Source organism: Haemaphysalis longicornis, unplaced genomic scaffold, assembly GCF_048455015.1.
Source record: "Haemaphysalis longicornis isolate Haplotype H1 unplaced genomic scaffold, Haemaphysalis longicornis Haplotype H1 scaffold_9, whole genome shotgun sequence".
NCBI classification, from domain to species: domain Eukaryota; kingdom Metazoa; phylum Arthropoda; class Arachnida; order Ixodida; family Ixodidae; genus Haemaphysalis; species Haemaphysalis longicornis.
In genome coordinates this window covers 124,956,373-124,975,879 of record NW_027526460.1, presented here as the reverse complement: position 1 = coordinate 124,975,879, position 19,507 = coordinate 124,956,373, and the positions used below count along the sequence as shown (strand labels likewise).

The window sequence follows — 19,507 nt, the reverse complement described above, 5'->3', positions numbered from 1 at the left end:
CTGCCTTGTAGGCGAAGAAATTTGACGCATTTCTTTGAGCACGTTTCGTACGGTGAGTTTTCCGGCCAACATGTACACATATTGGAAAGGAAAGTCTGTATTCGATCATTATATACACTATTTCATCATTACCGGGTTACATTCAAAGTGGGCTCTTGTGCACCTTGAACCAAGAATAGTCCAGTAGTTCAAACTCCATGTGCTATGAAAATGCTCTTAGAAAAATTTGAAAAACAAGCATGTTGCCAATTGCAAAAATTTTTACTGGCATCAGATGCCCATACACATTCAAGGCATAAAATAATTACATCACTTACACAATAGAGCGTACAATAAGTTAGAATAGAATAAGCCTCAACTGCTGTCATCCACCTTCACTAAATAAGAGACATTTGTCCAGAATCAGTACAAGGGTACCAGGTCTGAGGTACCAGGTGGTACCAGGTGGTCTGAGGCACCACAGACAATTCAAATGGTGAGACGCTTTTAGCATAATAACTTGCTTTACTTGTTTTCTTTGAATCTACCCTACCATGTGCACATAATCCATCTTTCATTTTCCCTGGATGCATTGCTATTTTGTGAAGTGAAGATAAATTGAAGATACTTGGTTCAGCAAATTTTTACGAGTATAAACAGTAAATTGGCACACTTGCACAAAGCACGCATCAAGACGACACAAGTGTGAGGAATAAAAACCTTGAAGCTTCATCTCTGCTTATTTTTCAACAGCAGCGCTCAACTTTTTAAGCAACGACACAAACTTGGTCACAGTATGAAAGTGACAGGTTTAGTTTAGTGTGGAAAATCTTGTTTCTCCAAGAAACTGGATGCTTGCAGTTCACAGGTGAACATCCTTTGTATTTTTTTTTTGCCTTGCCATAGGGTGGACTAGGTCAGAACAGAAATGTTTACTCGACTGCTTTAAGACGTAGCCACTAACGTCGACTTTGTCCACTTCTTTTCTTCACCCGGGCACTGTTTGGACATAACAATATTTCTCTCCACAGTCATGCAAGGTGCTTTATCTTGCGTTACCTGTAGGGTGTCCTTGATATGCCTCTATCCCAGCGTGCATTTCTCACTTTTTTTAATGCAAGCTTGACCAGGAGGCAGATTCTGGAGGCACTCTTCCCTCTTTCGAATTCAATTGACTGGTGGGGCCATCAAGGGAAGAACCACGGTTTGCACTAGGACCACCTTTTACAGTGGTCCTTCCACTAGGGAGTGTAGGAAATCAAACGGAGAGGAATGAACTCCACCGGGCCCAGAATACTCGCCACTGTTACCACTGAAGGTTCGCTTCTCTTTATTTTCATCAGGTATGCACCGTTGTTTCTCTCCTAGCAGGCATGCGTAACCATGTTGGTACCGCTCTTTTCATGCCGACCTTGCATGTCTCTCAATCCTAACAAACCTTGCTGGAGAGCCTCAAGTTGACATCGCACAGCCGCTATTCTTTCAGAGGTGCTTCCCAACCCTTCCGCTCGTCGTACTGGTGCTGCTTTTGTGCCCTGTTCGTGCGTTTGTTTTCAGCACATTCCTTTCTACTTGGCACTTGCACTCTTAGCAGCCTCGCTGCTTCAGTTGGTGCTTGTCCAAAATGAGCCTTTACTTCTCTTCTTCACCCACTTTCCTGTTATTAAAACTACCAGTCTGTCACCAGACCGTTCAGTCACACAATCAATTTCGTTGTTGTTGCTAAACTGCAAAAAAAAAAAAAAAAAAAAAAAAAAAAAAAAAAAAAAAAAACTTACAGAGGCACACAGTGGGTAATGAAGACGAAATACGGAAAGAACAGTGGAGAATCCAAGACAGCCAAGGTAACCAAAAAAGAGGCAAGGCAGATACGAACAAATAAACGGAGGGAAAAAATGGAAGCTAAAACGTCGTTAGAGACGTACAAGGCTGAGAAATTGGACATCGGACAAAAAAATTTCTACGATGCTATCAAAGGCTGTGCTTCGCTTTTTGAGGTTAGCGCGGGTTGCCTGCGAACTAAGAGGTTTGTGGGGAAGTATACACAAAACGATGGGGTATGCGTGCTCTGCAGAAAAGAAACAGAAACTATGCGGCACATAGTGTTAGAATGCGAGGGCATCCATCCAAATCTACGTCAGGGGAATATTCGGCTTCCAGAAGGCCTAGGATTTAAGGGTAGCACAGAGGGAGTAAACTTCAAGGCTGTAGAGGTGATCAGAAGATTAGAATGCTGGTGGACGAAAAGCAGAGAAGGGAATATTGCTTAGGACAGCTACCACCTGTAACAGAAAAAATAAGTATTCTGTGCCTAAGAAGTTTTTTTGTGCCTGCCCTATGAGCAGCGATAGTATTAAACGAAGAGAGTAAAACATAGTTATATTAGTTTCTTTTTAGTTTTTTTGGTAAGATGACACGTCATCACTCTGCTACAAAGCGGATACTACCACAATAAATCATCATCATCATCATAGTTGGATTGATAGCCAGAAGGCAAACTCTTGGTCCACTATGACACTGTACGTACAAGCTGGCTTCTATATTGACGCATACTGCACATGCGTATTTGGGGGTGACCTTAGGCTTTACTAAGACCAGGGGCAGTGGTGCACACCGGTCTTGACTGAGGAGCACTTCAGCCGCAAGAGCAAGTCACTCGCACTTGGATGTAGTGACGATGATGCATTCCAGGTAGCACCCCTTTGCCGTCATCATCTTCGCTGTGTGGTGTCTCATCAAAAGTTCATTAAGCTGGGACCAAGTTCAAAAACTGCGCGTTCAATGCATCTCGCCCTTTTTTTTTTAACACCGATCTTGACCATTACTTTTTCTTCTCCCTAGTGAACGCTCCTCTTGTCGCATTTCTTAACACAGCACCAAGAAGTTGAGGGTTTCTTGCTGTATGCTTTTTCTTTTACCTACGATGGCCTACATGCAAATGCACTACACTACCTCTTAACCAGTTTATCAAGCTTTTGTCCCCATTTTCTAGCGTCGCCCATATTTCTCTTCATGTTTATGCCGTGTTCATGGGCTCCTGTCAGCGTAAAGTTGTCACTCTTACTCTGTTGCCATCAACTAGCTCCTTCACAGTGATTGCAAAGCACCCTTCACGAGTTATAACCACAGCTTCATAGTGTTGCCTACTGCTTTCATGAAGCACCAAGACAGGAGGCCTTCAAACTGAGATGTGTGATGGAAGGAACTGGAGGGACAAGAGAAGGCCGCACACTTTTTGCGGGGGTGGACCGCCACTTCACCGATGACCGAGTGGGTTGTCAATGTAGTGCGATGACCCCGACAGGCTCACGTAGCGTCTAATACCCCAGCTACACTAGGGTCCGAATGTCATTTGAACCAAATGTCATTTGTCTCAAATGGGGTGCTTCGAATGCCAGTCAGAATCCGCCATGCACCATGCCACACTACATTTCAATGGCATTTGAAAGCTTTCACAATTGCTCGCCGTGCTGCATGGCGCTGCTGCTGTCGAGTTCTGTTTTTACACAATGCAACAATCAAATTTAGCTGCAGTCATTCGTATTAAAATGATATGAAATTACCAATAACGTAAACTTTGACACGGTTTTTGTTTAATTCTGAATCCCAATCGAGGTTTTTTGTGCTGTCTGGCCACACTGGTTTGTCGCTTGCTCGCACTGGTGCTGAGAGTACGGAATTATTACATCTTGATATCACGATTTAAGTGAATGAGAAGTAAACAAAGTCCCACAATTAAGAATATTTTCCTTGTTTTAAGTACACCAGTAATGTATCTGTTTATGCTGACTTGGAACGCTGTGCGCGAGAGTGCTAGAAATGGCATTTGAAATTCCAAATGTCTCTCTCGGTGCTCATTTGGCTCGAATGTCATTTGAGCTGAATGGCATTTCAAGACCTAGTGTAGCAGCACAACTTGGCATTTGAGTCAAATGACATTTGGTTCAAATGACATTCGGATGCTAGTGTAGCAGGGGTATAAGAAAGGCTTTAGTCCTTCTTGGACATTTACCCGATACAATTTATTGTGTCATTCTAGCAACAAACCAAGAGTTGTAATTTTTTGCACACACCAGACCACATCGTAATAATCTGACATTTCTCATTACTTCCGTCACTTTGCCAGTTACATCCGCACCCATGCGACACTGGCAAATTCTACAATTCTACTTCTTCGAAGACTTCTGTCCTACAACCAATTCTACTGTAAAGCTGTGAAGGAACGCCCACCAAAAGTACTAAGATATCAAGTGAAAAATACGGGATGGGCGAAGTTTCGGGTCAGGTGTGAAAAACTTCGCACGCCAACAAAAACTGCGGAGATATGGAAAAAAAAAAAATATTAGACAAACTTTTGGGTCAAGTGTGGAAAGGACAAATAAGTGACCACATCAACCAATGAATAGATGATTCGTGTTTATTTTGTCCACTCATCGGCACTAAAGCCATCGAGTTTAGGGGGTGGGCTGTCTTTGGGGTGTTTTATAAATTGAATACTTCACCCATAAAGGGGGGCGAGCGATGTTTCAGGGAAGGGTGTTCTCTTGGAACTTTACGGTACATCGGTGTCGTCTTTTTTAACAGCGAAGCTGTTGTTGCTGCCCGTAATGTGTACAATGTCATCAAGTTACTCTTGCCATTTACCACGCGCGTAAGCACATTTATACGAGAAGCACGAGGCGTCGTCCACGCAAAAAAAAAAAAAAAAAAAAAAAAAAAAAAAAAAAAAAAAAAACCCAAGAAAACAGTTCACGTGCGCCTGTGCCTCAAGGAGGGAGCACAAGACAGGTCGCGCTACAGACGACCAGTTTGCAGACGACCAGGTTGCCGCCGGTTCTACCGCATACTGACGCATTCCACTTCGTGAGGAATGTGAAAGCCTGCGGACAAAACTATCTGGGCCCGCCAATCATACAAGAGGAAGACAATGATATAGATGGACATGACGATGTCCACTACTACCACAGTGAAAAGCGATGACAGAACATGTAAATAAATTTCAAACCTAATGCAATGCATGCTGGTGTGCCCTTAGTGCTTACGTAGAAGGAAATCCTGCAGCTTCAGTTCAAGCCTTGCACGACGTAGTGCAAGCTTTGCCAGTTTTTCACATTGCACTTGTGGAAGTTCTGGCTATGGCATGTGGCACTGGCAAGTTGGAACAAAGGTGGCGGCTATGTGCTCCACGAGTTTGGGCCAGAGCCATTCATCCATCACCCAGTATGTGAGTGCCGACTATCCCCTGGACACTGGCACCAACACTGGCTGAACTCGTGGCACTCTTACACAGAGCTGCACTATTTATTCCTCTCCACGCTACTCCCTCCCCTACGTCCTTTTGTCCCCTCCACAGCCACAATGTCCTTGCCGCACTCCTGCATCCCACAAGCGCACACTTCACACTCAAGTCTTGCCGTCCTCTGGCGTCCTGCCTCCCTCATTCGCACTCTTATGCTTCTCCGCATCCTCCTCCGGTTTGGTGGGCCGCTTCTTCCCCGGCGCGAGTTTGGCTATGGCCGTGTCGAAGCCCAGCAAGTCCCGGCTGGCGTCGTCATCGCCCGGCATGACGACATTGAAGACCCGGAAGTACTTGAGTATCGAGTGAACGTCCTTCTCGCTGAGGTCGTACTGGGCAGCCAGGGCCTGCGGGGTGAACTTGGCGGGGTTGGTCTGCGCGTCGGACAGCATCTGCGTCGCCTGCCGCAGGGTCAGCCGACCACGGGGCACCACGCTCGGCTCGAAGAAGCCGTACTTGCGCTGCTGGGGGGTCGTGCGGCTCTGGGGAAGGGCCCGGGCACTCCCCGCAGGAGGGGGCGCCACTCGCTCTTGGATCTGGGAATGCGGTAATGGCAGGGGGAGTGTGTCAGTGGCGGTGATTGCACACAGTGTTGTACAACGATTCGCTAAGAACGCAGTAACGGCAGGGGGAGTGCGGAGTGCATTGGGGGTGGTAGTGATTGCACACAGAGTGTTGTACAAGGATTCGCTTAGAGTGCAGTAACAGCAGGGGGTGTGCATCAGGGGCAGTGATTACAGTGTCGTACAAGGACTCACTTAGAGCACAGTAACGGCAGGGGGAGCGCATTCAGGGACAGTGATTGCACACAGAGTGTTGTACAAGGATTTGCTTAGTAAAAAGGTAACTTAGGATCAGAACGAAATGGCAGGGAAGTACATCGAGGCGGTGATTGCACACAGAGTGTTGTAGAGGAACTCTCTTGGTAAAAATTCAGTGCCACTCCACTCTGTGAACAAGGATGACCAGCGAGGCTAGGCGCAGTTCAAAGGGTGCACGAAACAATACACGTTTGTTTGTAATTCGCGATTGTGCACACTTCCTAGTTAACTAGCTGAATGAAACTTGGAGGGACTTGAGTTTTATTCTAGGTGGTCCGTTTCTCTCCTGTAAAAGCCTATGTATTTACTACAGGTGCGAATATTGCAATATTTACAACTTTACTTGGACTACATAATCATGAAATGTAAATAAAAGTCAGCGTTGTGTTAGAGTCACCTTACCGGCTGATTCTGTTATACAGTAAAAGCTCGTTAATTCGAACTTCAATAATTTGAATTTATGGATAAGTTGAACTATACAACTTGCATAGAAGCCTATGTATAAAAAAGCCTGTTAATTCGAACGTCAGTGGTCTCCCCCGTAGATAATTCGAACTACGCGCCCCGTTTCGCGCCTGGGGTCATCATCAACCTGTCTACGCCCATGGCAGGGCAAAGGCCTCTCCCATAGATCTCCAATTATCTCGGTCCTGTGCTAACTGTGACCAAGTTGTCCCTGCAAACTTCTTGATCTCATCTGCCCACCCAACTTACTGCTGCCCCCTGCCATGCTTGCTTTCTCTAGGGATCCACTCTGTTACCCTTAATGACGAACGGTTATCTGGCCTTCACATTACCTGCACTGCCCATTTCTGAACACACGTTTGTTCCCTGACCCACTCCGCTCTCTTCTTGTCCCTTAACGTTACACCTACCATCTTCCGTTCCATTGCCCACTGAGTCGTCCACAAATTAAGTTGAACCCTTTTAGTGAGCCTAGGGCGTGGCCACAGAAACTCACCCACTGCCTGCACATGACAGTGCATCGCTACCGGAACATAGTGAAAAACGGAGAGAGAAGGCAAAATTGGATAAAACCAATAAAAATCCGCACGCCGGACGGTATCGAAGCCTTCTTCTTTGTGGACATCATCAGTGTGAACACGATTGCAGTGCTTTGTTGGGCACTGACCGATGAGGACATCATTTCTTAAGTCAGAACCACAAAACCTGTCGCTGCCAGTGACGACGACGGAGAGGAGGAAGACGCAGTACCAGTGCGGTCGCACGCTCGAATGTCGGGGTCAGATGGAATACCACTCATTTCTTCTTTAGCTTTTTATAAAAAGGCGGAGAGAAGGCCTTCTGCCATATCCGCTACTTAGAGCAAGAAGTGCTCACCCATGCCTTATAGGGCAAAAGGCAGGCGGCAATCACGGCAATTTCCAAGAAATAAATTACTGACATATCTTACTGGTTCCCCATTGCCGTGTACGGTTGTATTCCTCACTTTTGTTATTTCAAACTTTCATTCATTCGTACTAAGATGGCGTCCACTTGCGATTCGAATTAACGAGCTTTTGCTGTATATTGTGTCTTTCATATATTGTTCTGAATAGTGCCAATAATACAAGAGTTACAGCCGTTTCCTGTAACCATTCTACCTTCGTAAAAATTCTGTCGTAAGCCGATTTGTCCACGCACACCGTATGGGGAAACCAGGACATGTACGGCTTTACTGTAGAAGGTAACATGGACTGTACTTGAGTATCTCAATACAGCATAACTCTGTTAGCGGCTCGAGACCGTATCGAAGGAGTGATGCAACTGCAGTTTTCTAACTATTCGACATATTTTCCCTGTCCTCTTGTTAGCAACGAATCTTATGGCCCTGAATGGTTCTGTTCACAAAAAAACAACTGTACAGCTGGACCTCGAAACATCACTTGGCCTATTGCAGTTCATGTTGCGCTAGCTGCCCTTGCAATTTGCTACAAGGAATTAATATATTATAATTGGCAAACTACACTTAAAAGGTCTTTGTGGAAAATGCCCTAAACTACACCCTAAACAGCATTTAACGTTACGGCATGCTCTCGCTAACAATAAGATGTTGTTCTCTTGTTTTCGTTCCTCTTTATGGTAGATTTTTCGTCATGGGAAAAATAGCCACTCTTTTGTTCCAAAGGCTCGTGCACGACGACGTTTTCTGGTGCAGCACACAACATTCAGGAAACCACGCAACGCACGTGAGCTAACGGGTCGCAGTAGCCTCCAACATAGCAACTGAGAATGAACATGCCAGACCACGCAGGGCCATTCGAGGATGACACCGTTGCGGGGAATAAAAAAATCTAGCAACTTGACGCTTGCATAAATTTTTTACGGCCTTCGGTGACCCTGTTTCACTGTCGGTTTCGGTGCGCGACAACATGAAGCGATGCCCACCTGCGGATCCGACGAGACCACCTTCACGTTCCGAAGACGCTCCACGAGGTCCTCTTGCTTTTCGACCACTTTGCTTCTATCTGCGTTGAACGAGAATTTCATTACGCGCCGCGCTAACCAACGTTCACAAGAACGATTCGAGCTCTAGCGGCGTTTAGTTCATTTGAAGGTCATCTTGCTTCAGGATCATGCAAGAGCAAGCAAACATAACGTTAGTTCTGTTTCTGGGAGTGTAAGCCTCGGGACACTCATAAAAGATTGTTGCGAGGGATGTTTTAGAGGCCGATTTTGTATCTTACCGACGAGCGACGTCTCAGCTTCGTACTTCGCATCGGAAGGATGGCGCGGCGCCGCTCTCGGCTTCGCCGCGCTGATAACCTTTTCGACGCGGTTTTCGATGTTGAAGTCCCTTACGGGCTGAGACACAAGAGCTGCCAGCCGATTACCCATGGCCGTGGCTCGGTTAACAGGCGATCAGTTTGTCAACTTGGCCCGTGAAACAGGTGAAACCACATGGCATTTTTCGCCACATCCATTCATCATAGAAACCGCAAATATTGAAAGCCAACAAGAATGTCTGTGGATTGGCTAGGCTTGGTGTATTATAAAATTGTAGTTTGACAAAAAAAAAAACAACAACTGATATATAAGTTGTAATAGAAATAACCATTGCTCACAATAAAAATTTTGTGCTCAAACAGAGCTTTATTGTAATATTACAAATTCTTTACGCCCTATTTTATGGTCACCACGCAACCGTCGCTTAGCAACGCTCGAACCGAAAACAAAACTCTAAACCCGCGTTCGCTGGCTGCGCCGTGCGCGCTTTCCCCAAGTTCGTGTGAATCGCATTTCGTCTCTTGCGAGTTGCATGTAAAAACGCATGAAAAATGGCTGTGGCTATGGAAAGAGTGCATCTGGTACCATCTGACGATGATGACCTGTATTCGGGTTACAACGAGTTCAATCCTTCTTTGGACACAAATGTGAGTCCAGAGTTGAATGCTCGCAATCGTAACAATTGTAAGCATGTGTGTACTTTCACGTTGTTACTTGATCCATCAAACTACTTCCAGGGACTTACGCAAGATGAAGGATTCCGGCAGAACGTTAGGACAAGCTACAGCCGCAGACCTCCGGTAAGTAACACAGCGGAAATATCGGTGTACGTGCGCACTTATCGACAGGCGGAATTTGCGCCGATCACGACCGCCACTACAAATTTACTCTAGATTCAGCAATTTACGCACTGTTGCGTCGCACCCCCGTGGGAGCTGTTAAAAAGTTATTTCGAAAAGTTATCACTTGGATTTCCCGTTGCAGTTTTAGGCGTTTAGATACGTTCCGGGGATACTGACGTAGGGTTTTTTTTTTTTTTTTTTTCGGAATAACCCAAAAGGTTGCAAGAGCCAGACCAAGCAGAAATGTGAAGTTGGTCCCAGTTGGTTCCAACTAGAACGAACTTCGGGGGCATAATTCCTGACTGCCGTTGGGAAAAGGCCCGTTGCGCGCAGTTACCAACTCGGAGAATTCTACACTACTTAAAGGCCAACTGCACTCAAATTTTCGACAACGTAAAAATAATGTCACCTAACAGTTCATATAAAAAGGGTGCGAAATGCAAAATATTGCGCTTCAAACATCAACGCGCGCGACGAAAACGGCTCACGACATTCGCGTTTTCGGAACCGAAACTGAACAGAAAGGGCGGCCATAGCGGCGGCCGGACGTGACGTACGTGAGGGAACGGAAGCGACCGCGCCAGAGCCGGCGGCCGCTCAGAGCCGCCTTCAAATGCGCGTGGTAGCGCCGCGTTTCGCTTTTTTATTTCCACAGAAGAACTTCCACTAACGTTTGCCCATGATAATGGAGTTGGGCACCATTCCGGCATCCCGTTGCTATCAATCGAGATGAAGTAGACCGCCAGACAGTAATTTTTTCCATGATAATAACTGCCGGAATGGCAATTTTTGGCATTGCAAGTAAAAAACGGACCCTGATTTACAACGCTATTTGCTCGTATACGATATCAAAAAGCAGCTTTTATTATAGCCGACCCCTCGGCTATCACGTCGCGCTCTCTGAAGGGAACAAATCGCACGCGGGCGGAGATAAATCACTATTTCTACTATACATTACATACAAACAGCTTCGTGAATATCGACCCAGTATTTTTTCCCGTGTGTGCACATCGAGAATCGAATTATAAAAGGGATCTGAAACTATAAGCCCGCCTCCAGAGCTAAATGGCGCACTAAAACACGAAAACACTTCCTATCTACCGCTGTTTTCTACTTTAACCAGAGACAGGTATTGTTGAAAACGTTTTACTTTCAAATAAACTAAATCTAACGCTCAAAGTAAATACTTCACTCGGGAATAGAACAAAAATAAATCTATTGTTTAGGAGAGGAGCAGTTTAGTTTTCGCACTTCCCAAATACGACGGCCAATATTTGTGCGGGTGTATTTGTTACTACGAGAAAGGCTGATTTTGGTTCACTTAGCTAGCGAGACAAAAGTCGCACAAATGTTTATAGCCGCGTGTACAAGAACTCTATTTGGGTCGTAAAACTTTTGGAAATGTCTAAAGGATAGAGGTGGCGTTGGGCCAGCCCAAATGAGGCCAATATTGGACGCGAAAGTGCAAGTGGTCAATAATTTATAATATTTTTTTTCTGTGGTAAAAGCAATAGGAATGACAAATGTAAGGCAAGTGCTCCTTTCGCGCTATTTTTTTTCTTCGAATAAAAATATTATTTTCAAGTAAAAAGAGTTTTGCTAACTCCAACACGTTCGCAAGCGCCTGAATAGGTTTAGGCTTCTAATAATTTTTTTTTCATTGAGAAAAATGGGGGATATTACTGCCTATGCGGTTAGTTTAAACATTTGATGGCGACGCCGGTACAGCGTGCTGGTGTAGGAGAGAAACCCCGGGCGAACGCATCATTTCGCCCGGCGGAGCGCCCTGCAAGTCGCCGGAGAAGCGCGAGCTTCACGGGACAGGTTCCCCAACCTCCGTCACAGGCCGCTCGGAACTTGTTACGGCGACTCTCCGCCAGGTGCAAACGTCGTCTGCTCGGAGGTACTTTGAACGGCGGTAGCTAGCGCTCTTTGTGATTACGAAGCTAAGGATTTCGCCATGGTGATTTTAAGAGCATAGACTACTTATTTGGAGAAAAAAAAATTTGAGTGCAGTTGGCCTTTAATAGACCCTATGCGAAATTGCTTGGTGATCTAGCAACACTGATGTAAACAAGACCGTCCGCCATATTGGTACGGGCGACGATCGCGAAGTCTCGTATTGTTTACTGTGGAAGAGTAGGTGACGGTAACGCGGTATGGCTCAAACTGGACTGCGTTTTCCGGGTCCCGACCACGGATTGTGGACGAAGAACTCGTCTGCGCTGCCGACTGTGTCAGAGGGCTCATATACCACTCGTGGTGCCGCGCCAAAGACCCATCCGAGCGACAGCGGAGCAGAGCATGCCGCCTAGCCACCGAGCCGCATTGCTCGCCTTCATCGGTGCGGACCAACACGTGCGACTCGCAGTAAGTAAATGTTTGTTTTTTCCTTGACGCGAGTTAACCGGTATGAGCATTTGTATAGCCCTTTGTTCACCGTTGTTTACCATGTAAATGCGTAGCGGGGACCCTGTTGCAGTAACCCTGAAAGAGGAAAGTGACAATCGCCAGACCGTACCGCTAGTGGGTGGATTAGGTATTTTCAAATGCTGTACATCGAATTTACGGGACGATTTTTGGCGAAGATGTTTACGGAAAGGTTGCGGCCGTTTTCCGGGACGGTCGTCCGCCCGCGCGTTTGCCGCAAAGCATTTGTGCTTTGCGGCGAAGTCAACTACAAAAGTGCACATGCGCCTTGAATTTTCTTTTTTGTGTGTGTTTTCATTATTTATTGCGCATGTCCTGCCGCGAAAATCTGTTTGTGCGTCTGGCTTGTTCTTTTTCGGCAGTGGGGTGGTTGTGGTAGCTTCTAAAGCGCATGTTTTGAGTGCCCGAACAGATAATACCGTAAAACCTCGTTAGCTCGAACTCACTGAACTAATTTTTTTTTAAATTCGATGGGTCATCGGTATAGCCAGAATGTTTACCTGTTTATCTCGAAAGGTTTTGGAAGTGAGTTCCAGATAATCATAATATTGCTTGTTTAAGTTATGACGAACACGAATATGCGGGTACTGGTATCATTACCCACGGTGAGGTTCTCTTGAAAGTACATTAACAAAGCATGCAGCGATACTTGCACGCTCGAACTTGAAAAACAATTTTGACATCATTGCTGTTTGAGGTGTAGATTATTGCCCTTGCAACAGTGTTAAGCAAGACACAAAATCTGGTCATTTTGAGTCTGTTCATTGCGGCCACTGCTTGCTGCTCTGTCCCTTTAGCATAAACTGTAGCGGACTAGTCCTGTTCTTCCCTGAGTGCTATTTACTGTTACTCTCTCTGTTCTTGCAGGTTGGGCCTCATCCATGTGGTCAGCAGCTGCTTCCGCTCCCAGAGAAAAATTGGCCGGCCCTATGTTGTGTGCCTCACCTCTGAGACGGACATGGGGAGATTGTGGAGGCAGCGTGCGAGTACCCGGCGGGTTGCAGTGGAGCATGCAGTCACATCCTGGCAGCTGTGCACCTACTCGTCCTCTTGCAAGCCCAAGGTTTTAAAGAGGCGCCACCGGAGCTTGCGTGCACAACTGCCACAACAGTGGGGACGTCCGAGGCAGCAGGGCATCAAGCCAGCGAGTGTCCAAGACATTGACTGGAGAAGCCCGCAAGAAAATGGCCCCTCCCTTCCCTTGCCAATGCGTCTGTTCGGCGCACGTCGAGTGCAGAAGCAATGCGAGCAGCAATAAAGTGCCGTGCAAGCGCTTGGGAGAAAACTTGGTAGCCTTTGGAATGGGTTTTTTGCCTCAGTTTTGCTGGCCTCACCCCCCCCACACACACACAGTAACAGAAACAAGGACTGGCATGGCACCTGGAGGGTCACCTATGAGCTACCAGCAAGCATTCAAGCCACATCACGCCGTGGTCATCCCGCGAGCACGCAGAGGCTGGGCAACGTCGTGTTTACTAGACCGCTGCATGCCGGGGTGCGCGAATGCTTCCCTTTGTTCCATTTATATCCACAGTTTGCTATACTGCACGCGCTATAAATCAGCGAAGTATTTTAATTTACTTGGATTTTCACTGTGGATACAAAAAAAGCAAAGCACTCAAGCTGATGCGCGGCGGACTGATGCAACTCTGGCCGTGTTTTTTTTGTTTTTTTTATGAAAACTTGAAAATTGCCTCAGCTACCTACATCAATGGCTACTATCATTACGTCGGAGGCATGCATGCAGCATGTGACAAACTAGAGGAGTGAGTGTGTATTTTAGTCGCAAAATATTCGACAGTAAATACACCGCGGCTGAAATTACAATGGGCAACAAGTTAACTTGATGTAAACAAAACTGTCAGCCCGGCAAATCGGGAACCAAGTGCAGAAACTCGAATTTTCCAACGTCAGATCATCATAAAACAGTGTACGCCACTTCCGCAACTACACGCGGCTAAATGCACCGAAAAGAAACTAACAACATACTCCGATACCGTGCGCGCCCGCCACAGAGGAAATTTTCAACCGCGCCGTGATGGCGTAGTGCGGCAAGAAAAGTTTACAGCCCTAGGTAAGATAAAGGCTCGTGTAGGGGCTAAGCGGTACCATTTAACAATGAAATGAAGCGGGCGTAGAGCCACAGGGACAAGTGAAGAAATAAAGCCTAATTTTGACAACGTGTGGTACTGTTTCCCCGCTCGAGCGCCGCTGTCAGTCATAAATAGGTGACGCACGCTCAGGCTTCATTTATAATACAAAGGCTGAACCACGGAATTTCAACGCAGCTGTATTTTTCATCCGGACAGCGACTACGAAATCCCGAGCTTAGCGAACCAATGACAAATATTCGCTCCCAGCGCACCGCGCTCAGCGTGTCACAAAGGTTGCTCGCGCCGGCATAGTTCGCGTCAGAAAGTTCGTTCAAGAGCGTGGAACTTCACGTGCCTTTTCTCCATCTGGACCGGCATTTCCTCGTTGCGTGCACTGCAGCATGCAGCAATGCTCCGGCATTGTAGTCCATCACCAAGAGCGGTCAATGCCCGCCTTCTATGTTTTGCTACTTGGTTTCGGTTTCAAACGACCGTACCAAAATGGCGGACCTAGTTACCGGAGTCGACGTGAGATGGCGGGGCGCATTTTGCATAGGGTCTATTTTGGGCTTTTACTTTAGGTCGAATTCTTATCGCAAATGTCATAGGTATGAAGTATAACCAAGCAAGGATTATATTTTTTTTCCTGTAACAAATCAAGTTTTCTTCTTGTGAAAAATGTAAACTAAGCGCTAGGTGTAAAGTTTTAATGCAATCAAAAACATGCATTGAGTGGCCTAGCTAGTGAGTACTGTTTCGTTGTGGGTTCGTGGATAGAACACGGGACTCTGGTTATGCTGCGTGGTTGTCTGGGTTTGTTAAAGCTTAGATGGAGACAGAAAGCAGTTGCTTTTACTATTGTTTATGTAAAGCTCAAGTAAGAGTAAAAAGCAAATAAACTGTTCGCAATGAAAACACTGACTTTCAAAGTTTTTGAAATTTTGCAAGTCTTTATAAGTGTAGTGAAACACACGTTAAAGAAATCTTGTAACAGTTGGCCCATCAGCATTTGTCACATTTTCAAGAGTTGTGCAATAACCGGCACTACTACTCGTGTTACCGGGAGATGACACGTCATCACCCAGTTACAAAGCGGATACCGTTATCAATCAATCAATCAATCAATCAATCAATCAATCAATCAATCAATCAATCAATCAATCAATCAAGCCATGCATATAGACCAAAGATGTGCGTGTGGCAGCGCTTCTTTACCAATGTACTACAGCAAATGTGAGAGCATTAGCCTTCTCGTTCTGTCTCTCAGGGAACATGAATAAGGAGGAGGAGGAATAGACTTTCTTGAAGCCATAAAGGACTTCGGGGGATCAACCTGGGCTGGTCCCTACGTCCGGGATCCTATTGGTCCTGCTGCAGGACCAATGAGGCCTGCAGGACTCCTGCAGGCCTCATCCGCTAAGGATATCAGCTGGTACGGACCCTCGTTACCGGAAGTAAATGAAACGCTGTCGAAGCTATTTTATGAAATGTATTACATGACAGGTAGGGGAAGCTTATGGCGGCAAGTAATTAAAAATTATGCGGTGAATTTGAGCAATTTTAGAGTGATTTTAGGATCTGGATATACCTACTCTGGTAACGTTCCTCTTTTGCAAGGGTCAGTAAACTTACTTTCTTTCTAACAGACAAAAATTTTGCTAAAAAAATTTGAAACGATGGAATTTTTAGCTTCTTAGAACAAATGATGCTCCGTTAAAAAAGCTACGGCGTGCGACCACGACGATTGAAACAAAGGTCTAGTAAAAGACATACACTACATCGGGGATGTAGTTCCCGCATCACTGATGCGGTCTAGAGATATATCTTAGTAAAAGAGATTTCCACAGGAAAACAAAAAGAGAAGGGCATCACTAATAGTGCTAACGTATTTCGGCCACAGTCTATGCACGATTAATTCCTGTTCGTTTTTGGTACCACAGCCACCAAATAAGCGCAAAACCCAGGGTTGATTTTTCTCTAGGAGTTTGTCCGACCAATCTCATAACCAAACCTATCATCTTCTGCAAACCAAAAATAAACCTGGTAACTCATTTGAAATGTAAAGTCTGTATATAAAAAAAAATCTGCGGCGATACCTGCGGTATAGTTTGTCTTAGGTGAAAGTTTCGAATTTCGCGTGATTCGTCCAACGCGCTTGTGACCCGAACGGGCTTGGTTTTTTTTTCTTTTGAAAAGGAAAAGTTTTCTTTCTGTAAAAAAACTAGAAGGTATCTATTTCCCCGTGCACAAGACGCAATGTATAAATTTGTCGCGCAAATTAAAAATCTCGACCGGCCACGCCTGCGGCCTGTCCAATCTCTCGTGAAAACATCTCTAACTAGCCCCTCGGAGGACGTAAGGGCTTGGCGACAAATTGCCTGGTGAATCGTCACAACATCATCTGTTTTCCGTAATATATCTCCCAGTTTAAAGTTTATTTGAAATTACACCGCTGTTATTGGGAAAAATCCGTATTTTGAATTTATGTTGGCATTTTGGTTTTATGGTCCCTTTAAACTACTGAAGATTTTTTTTTGTAACTTCGCTTTTAATTCAACTCATCGAACCGGTTCGTAAACCGGTTCAAGCTCCCAAACCAGTGGGCGAACTGGTTTGGTACGTGATTTAGTCGAACCGGAACTAAACCGGAACGAAATCAATTCACCAGAACCCGAACCGTAACCGAACCGGTATTTTTTTCCGTTCGACACACTGGTTTCTACACAAAAATGGGTTTCTCTACGAATGTTTGTTTTATGTTTACTTGATGGCTGATGGATGAGGCCAGCAAGGTCTTATCGATATCCTCGCCTTCGATATTCTCGGAATCGGCCCATCCTTCGGCACAAACACTTGGGACATTTGGCATTCGCTGCTGCCGTTGTAAAGCTTAATTAACCTGCTTGGATAGTACACGGACATGGGGAACAATAATAATTTATTTAGCACGAATTTTGCCATGCGTGATGGCGTGTAGGTTATTTGCCAAACATATTTTAAGCAACAAATGAAAAAGAACGAACACAAGTTACTGCAAAATTGAAAGAAGAAAAGGGTCGTAACAAGCCCCATTCTCACTGTTGCATACAACCACTGAAGAAAAAAGTTCCGCACGAAGGGAAGTCGGGCGCAAAATCTCCCGGGTTCTGCATCTTAGTGAGGCTGGTAAAGAATACCATGTGCTTAGCTTTCGTCTGTTTTGTTTTCGTTTCAGACAAGCTCTGGTTTCCATGCCGGCATGCCGAGCACCAGCACTGGCGTGAGTACACATCCTGCCTGCATGAACAGTCGCTGTTAAAAGAATTGCTACAGTGATAGCAATCCCCGTGGGATGGCAACTTTCGCCTAAAAAGGGTAAAAACTTGCTCGTCGCAGGTGTCTTAGCACATGACATAGTACACTCGTATTTTAATATAAAATGGATAAAGAGATGCTGAGGTTACTACGCCGAACTTTCATTTGTGGTTGCATCAGGCAGATCAGTACATTTAATCCTTTATTTCAGTATATCTCCAGTAGTGATGTACGACTGCAGCGATGTCGCCCTGGTTTACAGTCTGGCTGGGTATTGCTATCTCGGTCTTCAAAACGTTGATGCTGACAATTTAGGGATTAAATTTGATTTTTCTTATCTTCGCGCGCAGTTTGTACAGGCGAAAACAGGCTTGCAATTTGTTGAATAACGGCCTATTTGTTGTGACACCAAACACCACTAAATTGGACAAGAGGATAACAGCAGGGGTATCCCACCTTTCAGTTTGATTTTGTTGCATGAAATTGCGTGCGAATTAGCAGAACATACTTGGACCGTAATATTTACACAACCAGGTTGTCTTCGCATAATCTTACCATTCTTCTGTTAATCGTTCACTGCAGTAGCTGTTACACTGCCAAAGCTCAGTTATTGGCGCAACATTGCGTTTCAATTGACGAAAAATGTGCATAGCGCCAAGTTATTCTTAAAGGCCAACTGAACACTCAAATTTTTCTTTGTCCAAATGAGATCCTAATAAGCAGACTAAGCTCTTAAAATAACCTTGGCGCAATCCTAAGGTTCGTAGGCACACAGCACACCAGGTACCGTCGTTCAAAGTAGCTCCGTGCGGACCACATTTGCACCTGGCGGAGAGTCGCCGAAATAAGTTCCGAGCGGCCTGTGATGGAGGTTGGCGTACATATCCCGTGGAGCCTGCGCTTCCCCGGCGACTTGCACGGCGCTCCGCCGGGCGCAGTATCTCACAAGTATCTCACACTACATCTCACAAGCTAGCTGCAGCACTGTGGAGGCTACATTGTTATCAATAGTGCGCCCACTGAGGGCGCCTAATCCGCCGTGAAGGGGTCCTGAAAGGACACTCCCTTCTCCCCTCTCGGCAAGTGGCACCGCATGGCCCCGGCGCCTTTTGTCGCTTCCTTCGCGGTGAGTTAGGCGCCCTGAGGGGGACAACCATGTAGCCTCCATAGTGCTGCAGCTAGCTTGTGAGATGAACTATAGAGTTGTTGCACATGCGGGTATAAACATTTGTGCGACTTTTGCCTCACTCGCTAAGTGATCCAAAATCAGCTCGTGGTAACAAATACATCCGCACAAATATCGGCCCTCGTTTTCGCGAAGTGCGAAAACTAACAAAACTGCTCCTCTCATAAACAATAAACTTGATTTTTTAGGTAACTGTTTTCGTGTTTTAGTGCATCATTTAGCTGGAGAAGCTGGCTTATAGTTTTAGACCCCTTTTATAATTTGATTTTCTATGTGCAGAGAGGGGGAAAATGCTGGGCCGATATTCACGACGCTGTTTCGACGTACTGTATAGTAAAAATAGTGATTGATCTCCTCCCGCGTGTGGTTTATTCCCTTCAAAGAGAGCGATGTGACAGCCGAGGCGCCGGCTAACCAAAGCCGCTTTTCTATATCGTACGAGCAACTAGCTTTGTAAATCAGGGCCCACTTTTTTACTCAAAATGCCAAGGATTGCTGCAACGGCAGTTATTCTGACGGAAAAATAACTGTTGTATGGTCTACATCATTTCGATTGATAGCAACGCGATGTCGGAATTGCGCCTAATTCCATTATCCTGGGCAAACGCTAGTGGGAGTTCTTCTGTGGAAATAACAGTGCGAAACGCGACCCTACCACGCGCATTTGAAGGCGGCCCTGAGCGGGCCCCCGGTTCTAGCACGGCCGCTTCCATTCCATCATGTACGTCACGTCCGGCCGCCGGTAATGGCCGCCTTTTCTATTCAGTTTCGGTTCTCAAAACGCCAATGTCGTGAGCCGTTTGCGTCGCGCGCGTTCATGTTTGAAACGTAGTATTTTA

The 19,507-nt window shown here is 45.8% G+C and overlaps 2 protein-coding genes across 2 annotated transcripts in view; one reads left to right on the top strand and one right to left on the bottom strand.

Moving 5' to 3' along the window:
- Positions 1 to 4,378: 4,378 nt before the first annotated feature.
- LOC144153960 (NADH dehydrogenase [ubiquinone] 1 alpha subcomplex assembly factor 4) lies at positions 4,379 to 9,059 on the bottom strand. Its single transcript, XM_077685752.1, has 3 exons — positions 8,784 to 9,059; positions 8,485 to 8,564; positions 4,379 to 5,811 (listed from the first exon to the last, which is right to left on the bottom strand). The coding sequence occupies exons 1-3, from the start codon at positions 8,932 to 8,934 to the stop codon at positions 5,383 to 5,385; spliced, it is 660 nt and encodes a 219-aa protein (XP_077541878.1). The 5' UTR covers positions 8,935 to 9,059; the 3' UTR covers positions 4,379 to 5,382.
- Positions 9,060 to 9,282: 223 nt separating this feature from the next.
- Positions 9,283 to 19,507, top strand: part of Nompb (intraflagellar transport protein 88-like protein nompB) — a 60,058-nt gene continuing 49,833 nt past the window's right edge. The window contains exons 1-3 of the mRNA XM_077683145.1: positions 9,283 to 9,470; positions 9,561 to 9,623; positions 17,403 to 17,447. Coding sequence (XP_077539271.1) covers positions 9,375 to 9,470; positions 9,561 to 9,623; positions 17,403 to 17,447 — 204 coding nt within the window. The 5' untranslated portion in view covers positions 9,283 to 9,374. The remainder of the gene's footprint in view (positions 9,471 to 9,560; positions 9,624 to 17,402; positions 17,448 to 19,507) is intronic.